Raw genomic sequence first — 18060 nt, 5'->3', positions numbered from 1 at the left:
TACATACTCACAAACAATGATACAGTGACTCGTATAAATATGTCAACGAGAGATATCTGCTCCTTAAATTTTATTGCAGTCAACTGTTTCCCATGGATAAAACTGATTAAATCATTCAATTTAACTATAGAGAGGCAGAAAAAACAATTTGGGATGTGTTTCCTTTCCATGCAAAGAGTTAGTTGGTCACTGAGTCCTGTGTGAGAGGAATGTTCCTAATAATCTGATAGGCTTAAGTCCAGTGACCCGTTGTAACTGTATCTCCACGTCCCACCCAAATCCCTGTCTGCTTTGTCCACTTTCTCCCTCTTTCTGTCCTTAAGCCAACTTTCTGTGCTGATCAAAGCTCTGAGGCTGTAACACAAGTGGGGGGAAAAAGGAAGGGACAGACGTTTGTTGACTCAAGATGTTAATTAACAGAATTGCCACCAGCACTGTTTACCCACACATGCAGAAACAAAACAATATTTATGAAAATTATGTGAATATACAAATCACTGCAGCTGCAGCCTTGTTGCAGGCACGCCTTTCACTTCTTGGCCTAACTGACTGATGCATCAAGACAAGTCATGTCCTGCCCTCACCACATGTTTGCTGCCAGAGCTTCTTAATATTCAGTTAATGATTCAGTGGGAAAAGAAGGACACTTATTATTGAATCCTGACTGAAACTGTGTGCTGCTTTCATTTCTGGATGCTTGTGTCTTCTTTTCTATGGGATTTTTATTATGTAAAGGTGTTACTATGCTCTCTAAGCTGAAATATTACTCCACTGTAACTCCACCTGTTACCCAAACCAGGTAGTTTGGGTAACAGGTGTTTGCTGCTGCTTGTTTAACATTGTTTTATACTGAAGTACTGCACATTTTGTAAAGCTGATACACAAATAAAACAAAACGTTTTTCTTACAAGTGAACTGTTGCTTAAATTTAAACAAAGTTGTGTGCATATCTCAACTTGTTGAGTTCGCCAAAAATTGAAAAACAGGTGAAGTTGCGTAGTCCACAAAACATTTCTGGAGCTTCACAGCAAAACAGCGCTGACGCATTCTCCTAAACAACTGAAGTAGATGGGGACTTGTTCTAAAACGTATGAAAATAGGAAAAAAAATAGGAAAAAAGACATAATATGTCTCAAACCAGCTCATCAAGCATAATCCAAGTCTGAATCAATAGAAATAAACTTATAACTAATATAAATTATAATATAACCACTAAAGAGGCCATTTTGGCAGCATAGTGAGTACTTTTACTTTTAAACTTCAAGTACATTTTCTCGATTACACTACATACTTTTACTTAAGTAAGATTTTGGATGCAGGACTTTTACCGTTTTTAAAAAGGTGGTATTATTTTTCCTGAAGTTAAAGATCTTAATACTTATTCCATCAATATCCTTTGAACAAATAGCATACATGTATATCACTATGGCCTACAGTAGAGGTCAGTGGGACTACAGTATAGCATACTGCTTGTAGTGTTGAAAACTTGAATTTACTGTATGAGGCCCAATGGGGGCAGTGTCTAACAACAAGAGTGAACCTAATTACTGTAGTAAGCGCTAAACAAATTACTGCACATACTGAACCTCTGACTTGACTGTAATCACAAGTACTAACGATGCCCAAAGGAATAAATACTACAAATAAACCAGTATGGAGGCTTGCTTGACACAGCATGCTATTTTTTAGCTCATTTGAGGGAGTCAAAGCAAAAGGTTTTGCCAACAGACCATAATATGTAATGACATCCGCTAGTCAGCCCTTTTCCCTGCTGTCACAGATTGAACATGCAGAAATATCAGAGATGTAGACTTGAGGCATTTTGCGTAAAAAACAGACTTCAGTGAAAAGAAATTAGGGCTCAAGATTTAATTTGAGTGTCAGACAGGCTTTAAACAGCCTCCCACCTTGAATGTATGAATATTAATTCCACATGTGTTTTGAAATACTGTTTATTTTACACAAAAACTTCAATAATCTCATTAAAAATGTGTGTAAAATTACACATGCCTCTTCTTCCTCATTATAGAATTCTGAATCTGTGATTATACAACTAATTATTCGATTAAAAGATGAACTATTGGGTCCAAAATGTCTTCAACGTCACTAAAAAGTCTAATCTTAGCGGATATGTGCTGAAGGTTTCAAGTTTCCAAATCACACTTGTGTAATTCTTGACTTCCAAACTAGTTGTGTTGTCACTAAATCATGCTCACACATACATGAGTTTTATTATTAGGCCTATGCATTGAATTGACACGGTCTCAGCTTTGTAAAACACACTATTAATAGATTTTTGATAGAACATTATTTACAGGCTTATGTTTTTTCATTTCAGCCTTCAGACACTATAAAGACTTCTAACTGGGTTGGGCAATATACATCGATATTATATCACTATCATCATATGGCGCTATAGATACTGTATTGGCTAAGTGTTGGCTTTTCCTTGTCTTAAAGGCTGCTTTACACTAAAGTGATAAAATTCTCTGAATTTATCCTTATTCTAATACTTGCCTTTACCCACTTAGTCATTATATCTAAATCACTGCTGATTATTTGTCAAAAATGTGTGTTTTCTAGTAGTAAACTATAGTCATCCCTTCAATATTATTCCAATTTTGATATGGAGGTAACTGGTCAAAAATATTCGGATATTTGACTCCACCGGCCAGTCCTATCATTTATGAAGTGCTTTTGAGGAGATTTTAAAAGACCAAGTTGCACAGCTATTCTTCTAACTTGACTGAAACTTGGTCTTAACGACTTGTGACTTGAATATGTAGACTTACTGTGAAGGTCATGACTTAGACATCCCAAAAATGCTGCTAAAAACAAGTGGGGGAAAAAGACAATTAAACAGAAATAATATGTAACCTTAATTCTCACAATAAAGTAAAAGCAAGGAGACTCCACAACAACAGAACACTGACCTAGATAAAATACCATAAACTATACGGTCTGAACTTAAGACCCTTTTGTTGTTACAATCATTTATTTATATTGCACTTTTAAACTTTATGATTACATCTGTTTTAGAGATATTCCCTAACAGCCACATCATCACTCACACAACTGCGCGGTGGTCGTGTTTCCCATCCTCCATCACAAAATCAAAACATAAGTGCATGTGCGCAGTCCTCCGTCACGTGTCGAAACAAGCCCCAACAAAACAGAAGGGATAAAAAAAAAAGAACCTGATTGACAGCCGCGGCCAGCCAATCAGCGACGCGACTCTGGGTAGCAACAAGATAAATACCGACGCTTCGTCCAATCAGAGAGCGGCAGGGACCGTTGACGAACTCTTGTGTCCGCACTGTGTTTACTTCCGTCAATATTTCCAGCAGAGAGACACAAGAAACAGGAGCAGAGAGAGACACAACAAAGGAGTCGCTAAAGGTTCGTTTTGCAGAAATGTACAACTCTGTTTTAGCAAAGTAGAGATGCTGTATTGTCTTCCTGTCGTGTTAATATGCGTTGAACCGACTGACAGCCTGTCTAATCTGCGTTTTTTACCCTTTAACGTTAAAACGACTTGGACAAGATTTGCTAACGCTGTTAATTTTTTCAATGCTCCATGTAAAAATGCGTCATAGTCGCTGTCAGACGTGTTATTAAAGCAATTTGGCGCAGTATGACAGTATACATCTCAGTGTTTAGCTGCACTATCGCTAAAACAGGCTCAATTTAGACAACGTTTGTGAATAAAATGGCCCTCTTGTTTATTTGGCAGTTGTCAGACAATAAGATGATATGAACATGTAAAGTGTAGGCTGCATGGTGACTGTCTGGAAGCAAAGAAAGGCCATTATGATTAGACTTTATTTCCAATTTAACAATAGATGTTGGGATTTGTACCTGCTGCATTTGAAATGTTTATGTTTTTATTATCCTCTTTGATGTTCAACTGGTGCAATTTCAAAAAACTTGTTTTCAAATTTAGATTCAACCGGGGTCCAGTTGCTCAGTTGAACTTCATTGTTCCTATGCCTTTGAATGATTTTTGGTGTCTGAATTTCACAGGTCCAGGTGTTTGACTTGAACTGAACAATTTATATTGTCATGTCTTAAAAATGGGTTTAAATTTTCTACACTTTAAGCATTAAGTCATTCATTTGCTTTTTATGGCCCTTATTTACCTCCATAGTCTCAGAGGGCACAAAGTTAAATACCGCACCTTGTTAACCCTCCAGGTATTTGGAGAGACAAAGGCCCTCTCCGCTCACAATTCCCCCCGTGGGCTAAAATGCCTTTCTTGGGCAAGGACTGGAGGTCACCTGGATGGAGCTGGACCAAGACAGATCATGGCTGGAAGAGGATCATCTTCTATGGACACGAGTTGGAAGATAACAACAGAGAGATTGACTTAAAACAGTAAGGTTATAACTTGTTCACCGTTGTCATCTGCTTTAAAGGCATGGTGTACCAGGTCTGTCTGTGTCAAACTTCATCTTAGATTAGACTTTGCTGACTACAAAACTTTAAAACATATTAAAAATATCCTCAGTACGCAATTGTCACTCTAGCATTTTCACTAGACTATGTCTTATGCAGTGTTTAGATTAATTTCTACAAACATAATAAATACTAAGGCTGGAGGACAACTCAATATAAACATTTATTATTTAGTGGTGTTACATTTTGATGATATAATCATAATGTGCTAAATTTTCTGCATTCTAAGATTATTATTTAGAGCAAATGTAATTAAAAACAAACAAAAAGAAAGAGTGGTGTTTTAGCTCCACACATTCAAATATTCTATTAAGTCTGGTTAAACAAACAGTATATCGCAGTTCATTGCATTAGACTCCAATTTGATTGGACTACGATGTGTATGATGAAAACATGTTATGAACATTATGATATTGGTGACATATCAGTACAGCAGTAAGTAGCCTGGTTTCATGTTTGGCTTATTGAATGACAGCAAGGACTTCTTCACTACACAGATAATTGAGTTATATTCAGACCCCAGACATAAATTGGTCAAAGTACGATCAAAATTTGCTGTTCTGCAGTAGAATTACTTAAATATTTTAATAACCTATCACTTAAACACTTAAGCAACTCAAATTTACAGTGTTTATGGGTATTTTTCCATCCGAATTGGAGGTTGCTCAAAATCTTACCACAGTGAACCAGTATAGCCAAGAGTAGATTAGCTTTTATTAGCTCTGCTTCTCTGTTTAAAAGTAGACTCTAATGTTTGACTGCCAAGACACACTTTGAGTGTTGACATGGTTTTGAGAAATCATCCAACTTACACAAAATGAGTCAAACTTTTCGAGGGATTTTTTCCCCTCATTAAACCGAGAGCTGACAGGAAATGAGGGGAGAGAGACAGGCTCCGACATGCAACAGAGGCCGTGTGTTGCAATTGCATTGGTCAGTGGCTTAAACCCCTGGACTACCATGACTAGAAAAGACCTGTTTTGACACTTGATTGCTGTTGTTTATCAATTTTATTTCTGTGTGCTACAGTACGTGTGACCAAATTTCCTTTAGGGTTCTGTTAGAGTTGAAATTGAACTTAGGACTTTTGATAGAAATGCCTAACACATCAAGGGAAACAGGAATGCGTGGCAGGGAGTCAGTAAACAATAATAACAGTGGTAAACTTCTTGAACAAATTGCGCTGATAAGGCTGTAGCTACTCAGAAAACAACGTACAGCCAACTCTTATCAGGGCTGTATCAGAGAGTCTTTGATGAGGTGATTTGCATCCCACAATTGTAGCCTGTTCTGCCAAAGGGGTGTCATGGCAACAGACAGGGTTGAGTATAGGGTTGGGTTTAGACACTGATGAGGGTAATTTTACATGAGACCAACTTGTCAGACAGTTTATGATGTAAAAGAAAAGATAAATATTCAAAATAATTGGTGTGGAAGTTCACGGTATCACAGAGGAAGATGTTTTAGAGATGACGAGTCATAAAGATCTGATTCAGATGAAATCTGAAGTATTGAGGTCGGGTGTTTTTGTGTGCCAACTTAGTTGATTTTTTGCTGCCAATTATCCCCTCAAAGCAATAGCACACATTCTCATTGTTCTCGTTGCAACACACATTCAAAACAAGTCATGCAACCTGGCTGCAAGGTCGAAACTGCTGTAATATAACACTGAATTAAACTGCGCCCTTTGTCTTTATGCAAAACTATAGATTCCCAGGTATTGGGTTCATGTTTTGGGGATATGATTGACACATTGATACAGTGTGATATAATGACTTGAATACAGTATATGAGGTTAGTCTGCTGATTTATTTTCAAATGCCTAATGCTGTGTTCTGACCAAACGCAACACAAATATTTTCATCGCGTTTGGTCTGAACACAGTGTAAGCCTATCACCATGACTGAAGGCACGGCTTTTGCATTGTCTCTCTCACAAAAACAAGTTAAATACTATGGAAAGAACAACAAGGAGACGAGGTCGGTATCTTGGAATCCTGGCTTCTTGTCCCAGAGTTACTTTTGGATGGTGCAGCTTTTGAAATCTGTCGATGTGGTTTTTGCCTGAAGCTGTGTGTGATGAATGTTAACATACAAGTTCTTCTGATCTGAGCTCACAAGGATAATGTCATGTTTAAACAATACCTGTTGTTTGCCTGTCCCAGCCTTTGATGTACACATGAACGCAGCTGAACTTAAAACAAGTTCTGCTATTTCAGTTGCCTCCCAGCAGGAGAGCGCGCCTTGTTATCTGCAGGAAACATGTACTGTTTTGACGCATGCCAACTGGCAATGAGTGCTTACATACAGGGAGTGAAACCAGCTATACCAGTGTTAGGTTTTTTAGTTTGTTTAAACTAGATTAGCATTTTTTTAACTCGGCATGTCTTTGGGCTACATGCATTTATCTGACTTTCAAAATCTCTTGTTTCCTTCAAATATCAATGTATTGCAACTTTGTTTTTTAATGATAACCAGTGATATGTAAGCAAAAAGGCATTTGATATGAATTATTGAATTCACATTTATGATGGACTATGTGTGTAGACTTTAGATCTTAGGTTAAAAAATGCATTTCATTAGACTTCTGAATGTGTCAACTATGAAAGTAGCTCATTACAAAACAGTAATCCAACTCATGAAGTCACCTCATCAAGATGCAGGTCATGAAAACAGTGAATTGAGTCCATATCTCTGGCCATCGCACATTTAAAGATGTGCTTTTTTTCATGTAGAAGTAAAATGTTCTTTACAAATACTACTAATACCTCCTGATAGAAAAAACAGAAGACATAGAAGGAATAGTGCCATTAGCAGCATAATAATAAAATGAGTCACCAGTTTGTGAGTGTGTCTTAGTGGAATCAGTACACGATCAATCCTCGTATAAACAATGAGCGGGCCACTGTCGTCCTGCTGGTGCTGACAGGGTTAATGGTGCCAGTCGGGGATGTCTCCCTCACATCAGAGTGTCACCCTTTCTGTCGATCGACCGACCAACAGTACCTCACAGTGTCAGATTAGCTTGTCAGCAGTTTTTTTCATGAAAAGGCAAAGGACACAACATCAGACAATAACTGATGACATCATCTGTTCCACTTGGCCACTCTCCAAATGCAGCCTCACTCAGAGAGGCCAGTGACTTCATGCGACAGAGGTACATGTAGCAGAGCAACACATGTAGGCTGGAAAGAAAGAAGAGCATTGTGATGGCCACTGGTATGGTACACAGTGTTACAGAAGTAGTATAGATCATCATGTGTCTTTTGACGTCAACAATCCTCCGTCACCTATTACCGGCAAACAGTCAAGTGTCAGATAGGTGTTGGAAAGGTTGTGTCAGCTAAGTATTTCAGTCTCACTTCGTGATCCATCTCTGCCTCTCTTAATTTCTTTAATTGTTTCATCATCTCACACTTGACAAAGCACATAAATACACAGTAAGAGAAGTCTAACAGATAAAAAATATCAGCCACGTACTCTGTTTGCTGTCTTCCTTGTTCATGTTGACTTCCTAGAAAGCCCTTGCCCTTTTGCCTCATGTATTTCAGGATATGGTTTAAATATCCACAAATCCTCCTGAATGTTCCTGCTGCTTTGTGATGTCTTTTATTGGCTCTGTGGAGTCCAGTGCTCCGCATGCAACCTGTGTAAAAACGGCAGACGGTTTCATTCCTCACTCGTAATTCACTGTGACAGATCACTGTGCTTGCATGTGTGTTTGTGCGTACGCCTATGCAATTGGATAAATGGATAGGGACGAGGGATTACTGCGGAGCTCATTCACCACGAATCAGTTGCCTTCACAGTCAGACAAGCAAAGCCATGTCTTCACTTATGCTAGAGGAAAAAGTGATTTCTTCATTGTAATGCACGTTGAAATCACAGAGAATGTGGCTGATGTATTCTCCAATCTTCCTCTAAACATATTCTTCCAGCTTCTGAAAACTCATGAACAGAAAAAAGCTCTTTTATTAGCATAAATACCCTGTTGCATTCTGGGACCAGATTTATCTAATGATCCATTTCTTGACGAGTCTTTTGTTCTGTAAAATGTCAGAAAATAGCCATTACAATGTTTTTGAGCCCAAAGATACAAACTGGGGTATCTAGATTTGTCTGGCCATCAATCCAAAACTCAGAGATATTCTGTTGTCTACCATATATATACAAAGAAAAGCAGCAAATCCTCACATTTGAGGAGTAGGAACCAGCCGATGTTATCTTCTGCGTGCTTGAAAAATTTCAAAAAAGATTAGGGCTGCACAATATATCGTTTCAGCATTGACATCACAATGTGCACATGGGCAGTACAGTCAAAATGCAGGATATGCAATGTCAAATAAGGCAAATAAACCCAAACACATCTTGCTGCTACTTTTTTGCAGCTTGATACGAAAGCAAAACTGCACAGTTCTCGTTTTCCGTGACTAATCTTCAAGAGACGTCTATTATTATTTAATTCAGTCCGATTTAAGGCTCTTTGATACAGTTTGTTGCCTGTGAGTGACATGCTGGCTCTGCATGCACAGCGAACCACAATCATTCTTAATCAGCATATCAAACAAAGCAGGGTCTGCTTTGGTTTTTAGGTTTTTTCCAAAATCATGCAGGCCAAAGAAGGATTAACCCATTACCAAAATGGTTGCCAAATAGTTTTCTGCACTGTTTTTAAGCTATTAATCAACTAATAGTTTCAGCTGTATATCATCCTCTGGGTTAAACTCTTCATGAGGATATGAAAAGAAGAAACTGAGGAGTGTGCATCACAGGAGGCCCATGGCTGACTTCTGCCTATTGAATTTCCCTAGAAAGGGGTTAATTAAGTATGTCTTCCTCTTCTCCTTCCTCTCCTTCTCCTTCCTCTTCACCCTCCCCTGGAAAATGGTAGTAGTTTTTAATATGGACCAAGGTGCAGAAGAAAAGGCCATGTTTTTGTTTTATTTGTGAGAGGGGACAAGAAAAACTCTTATTTTGAAGGTTGTAAGCTGTATTAGTCATACTGTGCAGTGTTTATTCTCAAATGGACTATAGTTAGCTCTAGCACCACAACCACAAATAAAGACAGTCTGTTATGCTTTCAATTAATGAAAACACACAATTAACTATTAACTTATCATCAACAAATGGGATGTTGTAGCCATAATTTTGATATTATCTCCTAATAATAATTACATATTTTAAGGTATTATTTCCCAGTGCAGTCAGCTGACACATATGTAGTGCTCCCAAGTGGGTAGTGTTGCCAGTTGGGTGCTTAACTTCAGATCAAAGGATTATTAATGCGTGGAGAGTCAATTACCGGCCCAGTCCGGCCCCTTTGATCTGTCAGTTAAAGGTCATTAGAGAATGTCAGAGGAGCAGATCTCGGTACAGAGGATTTTATTTTATGTGATTTTAGTTTTGTTTGGATTAGAGGAAAAGATTGCAACTTCTCACAATAGTAGAACTCTGCAAAGAGGTGGTCATAAAGTGTTTTTATCCATGTGCACAGACACTCATTAACACACACATATCCATAGATAATCTGTATCCAGTATTTTAACATGTGCTTTTATGTTTTCATTTGGGTTTCTGTTAGAGTTGAGCCAGTTCAAGCCTCCCATGTCAACATATTTCAAGTTGAGGTCAGCTGCAAACATTTTTAGATCTATCTTATCACTAATAACAAGGCTGCTTATCAAGAAAGCAGGCCGCGAAAGGCAGCCATAAATAACAGAGATCAGATATAGATATCATAATGTTTTCTCCTGTTTTCTGAGAAAAGACTGAGTCACATCTAGGATTCTGTCTCTCTGACTCTGATATATGTCTGCCATCTGCGATTCATCCTCCAGACACTGTGAATCATTATAATTTCATATCTTAACTATTTTGTCTCCCTTTACATCTGTCTCAGCCCATTTATCATTCTGATTCATCCAAAATGCAGCAGCTTTGATTTTTGACCAACATAAAAGCATTACTTTATGTCACTTCTATTACTTTTTGGCCTCTGTGTTTGTCATTTTTAACTCGCACAACAAACTGCATCACTTAAACTTTGGACCTGTCCAGTGATATATAGGACATCAGTAAATACTCACAGACTCTTTACAGCCGTTTGTAATTATGTTGTATTTCAGATACACTGGCAACACTTGTTAGTTTCAGTGTTTTCGTTCAGTGTTAATTCCTCCTGTGCTTCCTCCTTGCAAACAGGCTCTGCAGTGACAACAAAGAGAATCTGTTTGTCGGGGACGTGTGTGAGCTCGCCACCACAAAGAGGAAAAAGGACTTCTACAACAATAACACTAAATCTCAATGTGAGTCAGCAACACATAATCACTGTTTTGGCTTCATCAAAGAGTTTGTGGTATAAAAATTAAAGGCCATTTGAACAACAAAACTCAGAGCAGAATTACTGGGGTCTACAAGTAATAATTGTGGTAAAAAGCTTTGTTTGCAGTGAGACTAAAGACTTTATCACCTGACACTGTCATGTTGAAGCTGCGGAATATGTTAGTTTTTGTTGTTTTTATCAGTGATAGGTTTTTTGGGGTTTGTTAACACTGCTTTTGTGAGTTTCAATATCAAAATTACTGAAGTCTCATTCAGCCATCCCCACACATAGTTTCTTTGCAGGTTAATGACTGACCATTTGAGCTGAAGGTTGTATTTATGGTCACACCTGTTTGTCCTGAGGCTCAGCTAGTCTGACTTGTCAAACTGGTTCAAATACAGACTTTACTTTTCAGGATGTTAACTTTGTCCATTTACACTGCCGGAATGTAAGTGGTCTCCTCTGAGTCTTTCAGGCTGTACGTCATGCAGCACAACAAAAGCTCTCTCATTATCTCTAATATTTCTGCTGTAGTTGTTGTCATGTTTTTAATTTTACTTATACAGACTTATACAGCAGAGAACAATTTCAATAAAGAAAGGAAGTCATATCTTATTATGATTGGCCATCCTCCTAAATATTGTTGCCATGTTTGACCATCTAAAATGTTTAACCTTGCAGCCATGTGTTAAACAGTGTTAACATGTCCTGATTCTGCATTTGGGGAGGTTATGTTGTCCAGTGTTTGCTGAAACTGTTGCAGAAAGCTTTTGAGTGAACTATATGATTAGCCCCCTCCATCATATCAGGAGGGGGAAAATAGTAGACACTATACGATACAACACAATCTAATACAAAAACACTATAGACTTAAAAATTAACTAAATTTATCATCAGCTATTATATTGGATTCATAGGTGCTCAACACATTGTTCACTTGATACACAGTATGTATGCGCAATGAATAATGTGTTATGTTTCCCTTGTCCAGTTGTTTTCAGGGATAAATGGATCTACGTACAGAGAGGGAGCACGAAAGAGGTGAGTGCTGCAGCTGTTTTCTAGAATTTCACATGAAGGATTTATCAGCAGCAATTTACTAAGAACAAATAATTATTCAATAAATTGAATGTGTGCATGTGTGTGTACTTTCATGTTAACTCACAGCGTCATGGATACTGCACGCTCGGTGAAGCCATCAACCGTCTAGACTTTTCCAGTGCCATTCAGGACTTGAGGAGATTCAACTATGTGGCAAAAGTGATGATCTCACAAGTTGATCAATAATCATTTTGAAGCAGTTGTGTGACTCTTCCTCTAACTGTACAACTCTTTCTCTCTCCTACAGCTTTTCCAGTTAATAGCCAAGTCACAGCTGACCTCTTTGAGTGGAGCAGCCCAGAAAAACTATTTCAATATACTGGAGAAGATTGTACGAAAGGGTAAGGAGACCTAGGACGGAGATGGATTACTTATTCAGTTGACATTTGCAGGCAGACATTTTCTCGCTCTTTCTGGTGTTGTCACACCATAGACTCTAATTAAGGCTCTAATAGTTTTATATTTTACAGAAAGAAAATGTCTTTACTAAGTGTAATGGCTCTGAGCAAGCAGAAGATGTTGTTTCTCAGAATACTGTTTAGTCACAGCAGTGCCTAACCACAAAACCAGTAAGACTGGTGTGCTCCATCATTATGTGGTCATGTTTCCTGGTGGAGCAAAGTACAGATCAACTCTGCCACATGTATGTGATGAAACTTGAATGTACAATTATGCCATGTTTTTCATCCATCTGTTTTCTGTTTCCATTTTTAAAAGAGAAGATTAGTTACATTCTGTTACATTTAGGTAGCTGTTTTTTTTCCCCATTTTCATCTTGAATATTGTCTTGTTTGTTTGTTTTTTAGTTGTGGAGGACCAGTACAATCCACGTCTTGTCAAGGACCTACTGCACGACCTGAGCTCGACACTGCACAGTCTGGCCATCCATGTTGGCAGGTGTGTCCTCGTGGGCAATGTCAACATCTGGTTGTGCCGACTGGAGACCATCCTCAAATGGCAGCAGCAGCTCAATAACCTGCAGATCCCCAAGGTAGAAGTTGTATTGGTGTTTGAGTGTGTGTGTGTGTGTGTGTGTGTGTATGTGCATGTGTGTGTGTACGTGCCATGGGTTTCACGACTCCTTTTAAGCCAAGATGACAGCCAATCACTGTGGTGGTAATTTAAAAGAGCAACAGATCCAGTAATTCCAGAAAGAACAGACAGTGGCTTGCTGGTGCTACTGTGAGTGCTAATGCTAGCTATTGTTTCATCTTTAGATGGCTATGCATAGCAGATGTGTTCTTGTTGTACTTCAGTACAGCTGTACACAACCGACACATCACCGTGATAGTGGTGTCATCTTTAGTGAAGTACTGTTCTTCCATACATAGAACTGTTTAGCCTGTTTATCCGGAGCCTTGAGCTGCATGTCAGCACCCTCTGCTGCGGTAGCTGCAGTTAAGTACACGACAAGTTGACTGCTGCCTACAGCACCGACTAGTGGTGTGTGTTTTTCCATTTAGGCCTCTCCCAAAACACAACTCTAGGTCTGGTTTGAGCTGCCTGTATGTGACTTTTTAAAGGGGAAGTAGGCTTAAAATGTGAAAGTGAGGAACATGAAATAAAAAAGGGGAAGTATTGGTAACTACATTTATTTACAATTTATCGAAATTGGTCACTTAATGCTCAAGTGTGTATGACTCACAAAACATCATTCTCAATAAAAACCCGTCATTATCAGCTCTGATTTTAACGTGTTGCTCTTCATTGTCTCCACAGCAATTATGCAATGGCTTGTCATTCGACGACTTGCCGCTACACATGCAGAACAAGATCCTCTGCAATCTATCTGATGCCTATGACATCATTAACGTGGGGCAGACCACCCCTACTCTGCAAATCCTCAGTGAGGACAGGATGCTGTGGAAGAAACTCTGCCACTTTCACTTCGCAGACAAACAGGTGGGGGAACAACAGAGGTGTACACATACACACATTCTTTGCTCAAGTAGAAGCACAGATACTTGAGTAAAGAAGTTGAATCAGTACTTCAGTCTTTTTTTTCACACAAGTAAAAGTAAGAAAGTACAGGCTCTGAAATGTACTCAAAGTATAAAAGTAAAAAGTATCCCTCTGGAGGACATCTCTACCGGCCATTTCTCTGCAAAGCGAACGTCAATTTCATATAATTCAAAGACTATTAAACTTAAAGGTAGAATCAATAGGATTTGTCTGAGCTGTTCTTAAGCGCACCAGAGAGATAGCCGATTGTTGAGACTCATTCCCTGGACGTCAAATACCGACATTTAAGAATGATAAAGCGTCCCAACCACAGCAACAAATTAAAAACATAAGAACATGCAGGCAGAGCACTGCAGGGTTTCTGCAGATACGAAACACTAACACGCCTTTTCTCCCTATGAGAAATCACTGAAATCAGTAGTGCCATGTAGGGAAGGTGGCATGCAATGATTGTATGATTATGCAGTAAAATAAATATTTGTACTTCGTAACTTCCCACCTTTTGAGCAAAATCTGTGAGTTTTCTTTTTTCTTTTTTTTTTTAGTAACCATTTTAAAAGGAATATGCTTAAAACATTCAACAGTAATTTGTGGTGAAGAGTCCAAAAAGATGACGGTGTTCTAAGTAATTCACATGTTGACCACTAGAGGGCAGAATTGCCTCAGGTTGCTCACAATGAACCCTCTCTTTCTGTAACTCTCTCAAATACACACACACACACACACACATAATCTCACACGTTTAGTATATACACCCGCTCCAGATTGGTGTTAATCACTTACTTGTATCTAATTACACTTTGTTCCAGTTATAATTACATTCCTGTCCTCTGTGTTTGAAGTGGTGTTTTAATTCTGTGTCTCCTATCCATCCGCGTGCAGTTCTGTAGGAATCTGGTCCTAACCAAGAGCGATAACGTCGACTGGAAGCTGATGTACTTCACCCTGCAGAAACACTATCCAATGAAGGAGCAGTACGGCGACACCTTGCACTTCTGCAAACACTGTAGCATCCTCTTCTGGAAGGTAAACAAACACACCTGTAAACACATTCATGTCATGTGGGAAACACCATATAGTGAATAGGAAATTATAGGTTGCACATTACATTGGAGGAAAATGTTAAAAGTTTGCCTTTCAGTGTTGTCTCCTGTAGCTTAGTGGAAATGGAGAGTGTGTGTGTACAGTAAATTCAACCTAAAAGAAGTTTCTCACAGACTTATCATCAGAAGTATCGTGTTTGTACCAGAGCACATCGTATTTCCTTGGCTGAAAAGACAAAACATCCATTATCATTTGGTACACTTAGCGAAAGTCTCAGAGACACTTTGGTCCAATCACACAGTCTCTCTCACGCTGATATCCATGTCTAGCACACAGAAACCCAATCTTTATATAGAAAACATTTGACTTCCTGAGAATAAAAGAAAGAGCCTCGATATTGCCTTTCTACTTTGACTAATTACACATCAAATTATTGTTAAAGAATGGCTCCACTGTGAGAACAATGTCCTGATTATTCAACAGGAACAAATGAGTCACACACTCACTGTATAAGCCATCAACTATGGATTTTTGAACTCGTGCTCATACATGTATACGTAGCGGTCAGAGGTCAGACTAATGACTTGTTTGCCCTCCACGAGATCTGACATTAAACCACATGTGACAAAGATCACGTTTTTCAGAGTTTGACGTAATAACTTCAGGGTAAGACTTTAAAAACATGCTGCTGTTTCTCTACTATCTGTTCCTCCCTCCTTGTGATTATTTACTACCAACAATCTTGTAATCCTCCTTGACTTGGCCCCTATACTTTTTAACCTCTGCCCTCTGTGCATCCCCTTCCTTGCCTGTCTCCATTCCTTCCTGCCTCTTCTCCTTGTTTCCCCCTCTCCCTTACTCCCTCAGGATCGCCACCTGGCTTTGTTATTCAAGGTACTTTCTGTCCCATCATGCCTTTGTGTTTCTTCCGTTGCCAGCTTGTCTCACGTTTCCCTGTTGATCTGATTTATAGTTTATCTTTTTCCATGTGTCAAGCTTTGTCTTGTACTGTTTTCTGTTTCACTGGATGTCATCATGTTTTGCTCGAGGTGTGTTTAGTAAACAGTGCCACTCTTTCCGCTGACTTTTTTTAATCGCCTCTGACTGTAGAAAAAAAAAAGTTTTTGTTGATTCATAAATTCCTCTGAACGTCGAGTTCATGTGTCTGAAAGAAAATTTTAATTTAGTTTAAGGCAAATGTTTCTGTGTGTATACTAATGTCTAAGATCAGGTTGCATCAGCTATTAGTAAATCCAACACTTTTTGTTTGAAGTCCCTTCAAGTTCTACCATTTTTCAAACTATTTCTAAATGTAAAACTTAAAGATAGGACACATTATACGTTTTTTATGTTGTTGGAAACCAATCAATATATCCTGCTTGACTGCAAATCCTATGCATACATAGAAAAACATATTGAAAAGTTAGAAATGTTCAATGCAATCCATTTAAATTCAGTAATGTGGAAATCCCTACCAAGTTTGAACTTACGAACAGCTGATGCAACCAACTCCAGTGTCCCACGTTGGGTTTCTGTATGTGAACTAAATGCAAAGCTGCTCCTCTGCTCTCCTGGTGCTAACAATGTGGTTGATGGCTGTCTTCCAGGACTGTGGCCATCCATGCTCAGCCAACGACCCTGACAGCTGCCTCATGCCCATCTCTCCGCAGCACTTTATCGACCTCTTCAAGTTCTGAACCCTCCGTGTTGTTCTTCAAGCGAGGCGTCCGTTTACCCTCACTCCATACTTGAGAGTGTGTACGAGACCATGATGTCGTTTACCCAAATATAAAGGGCTTCAACTGAAAGAGATGACTTTTTTATGTCCTAATTTCCTTACGCACAACTGTTTCCGTAAAGCAGAGAGATGATTAAACGTGAACGATTATAAGAATGTTGGTGGTGGATGAAATATAAAAGAAACTTTTAACGTTTTTCCTCCCTCCGCACAAATGTTTGTCTTCTTGGTCAAAAAGGCTTTTTCCTGACAGAGAAAACAATAATATGTAAATGTGATATGAATATGTGAAAGGATTTATATGTAAAAGAAGTTGTAGCATGTTCATGGTAGGTCAGTGATGATAGGTCATGTTTTTTTTTTCTAAATGACAAAAGGTAAACATTTTCAGTGTGGCAGAATAAGACAACTCATGTGTTAATTGTTTATTTAATGGGGTTAAACTATTCTGCTTTTGCTCTGTTCTGTTCTGGTGGTGTTTTCCTGCAATAACTGACTGCATGTCGTATTCTAGTCTCTGTTTACATACTGTATGTTGTCCTCTGTGAATTCTTGCTGTGCTCCATGTACATTGTAGGCGTCAACACTAAGAGAAAATAATGTAAAACTCCATTAGCAGTACAAGTTTTTACAATCTACTTTTGTCAGAGCTCGATTAACAGACAGAGGAAATGTAAAACATTATTTATTGGGAAAAAAGTTTTGTATCCTTCCTTCAACTTTTGTAATATTCCTTTACTGTTCCCATACTCTTGATGGTACTATCATGACTTGTATGGGACAGGTACTAGCTATAGTATAATTAAATATTTCTAAAAACCTGTTTCTTTTCTTCATTTTATACTGCATCACAAAGAATCACTTGTCCTTTGAGATATGTTTTAAACTTGACCTAGTCGTAGTTTCCACTCGATTGGATATAAATGTATTTTTATCCAAAGATAAAGACGAGGAGAGGCAACGTTTGTCATTGAACACAGGAACAACATTTCATTAGATTAATATTTCTGTTCCTGCTTCAGTCTCTATTTTTTCTTGAGGAAGTTTAATGGGAATAAACTTCCTTGCACAAGAGGACATTTGCTAAAACTATTACTTTGGAGAATAAATACAATGCAGTGAGTACTTTCATAGTTAAAGGGGCACTATATAGTTTGGGAGAACAAATTTAAACTCAGAATTGTAATATTCTGGTATTAATGAGGTAATAATACAAACTCAGAAATATTTATTTTTTCCTGAACTGAATAAACAAGCTGTTCTCAGAGGAAAAAAAGGTCTTCAGAACACTGTTTGAAGCTAGAAAGGTGGCAGGGTCCGCCACATATAAACAAAGTAAAACAGTATGAAACTGTGTTGTCCGTTACGTTGAGTTTGTTTATTAAGTTTGTTTAGGCATTTAAAAAAAATCAGTCAATGAGGATCTTTCTCCTCTGATT

General features: G+C 38.4%; 1 protein-coding gene across 2 annotated transcripts; it reads left to right on the top strand.

Moving 5' to 3' along the window:
- Window positions 1-3273: 3273 nt before the first annotated feature.
- Window positions 3274-17442, top strand: fbxo25 (F-box protein 25). 2 transcript variants are annotated; one of them, XM_084377813.1, is made up of 11 exons: window positions 3274-3399; window positions 4194-4374; window positions 10656-10759; window positions 11768-11817; window positions 11944-12036; window positions 12125-12218; window positions 12684-12868; window positions 13597-13779; window positions 14722-14865; window positions 15751-15777; window positions 16491-17442. In XM_084377813.1, the coding sequence occupies exons 2-11, from the start codon at window positions 4247-4249 to the stop codon at window positions 16578-16580; spliced, it is 1098 nt and encodes a 365-aa protein (XP_084233939.1). In that variant the 5' UTR covers window positions 3274-3399; window positions 4194-4246; the 3' UTR covers window positions 16581-17442. The 2 variants fall into 2 exon arrangements, with proteins under 2 accessions (XP_084233939.1, XP_084233940.1); XM_084377814.1 differs by lacking the exon at window positions 15751-15777 and having other exon boundaries at window positions 3276-3399.
- The last annotated feature ends 618 nt before the right edge of the window (window positions 17443-18060 follow it).

The sequence above is a fragment of the Pagrus pagrus genome (genome assembly GCF_965226575.1).
Source record: "Pagrus pagrus genome assembly, chromosome: 16".
In the NCBI taxonomy this organism is placed as follows: domain Eukaryota; kingdom Metazoa; phylum Chordata; class Actinopteri; order Spariformes; family Sparidae; genus Pagrus; species Pagrus pagrus.
The sequence above is the reverse complement of the archived record's forward strand: the minus strand, read 5'-3'. Positions and strand labels throughout refer to the sequence as shown.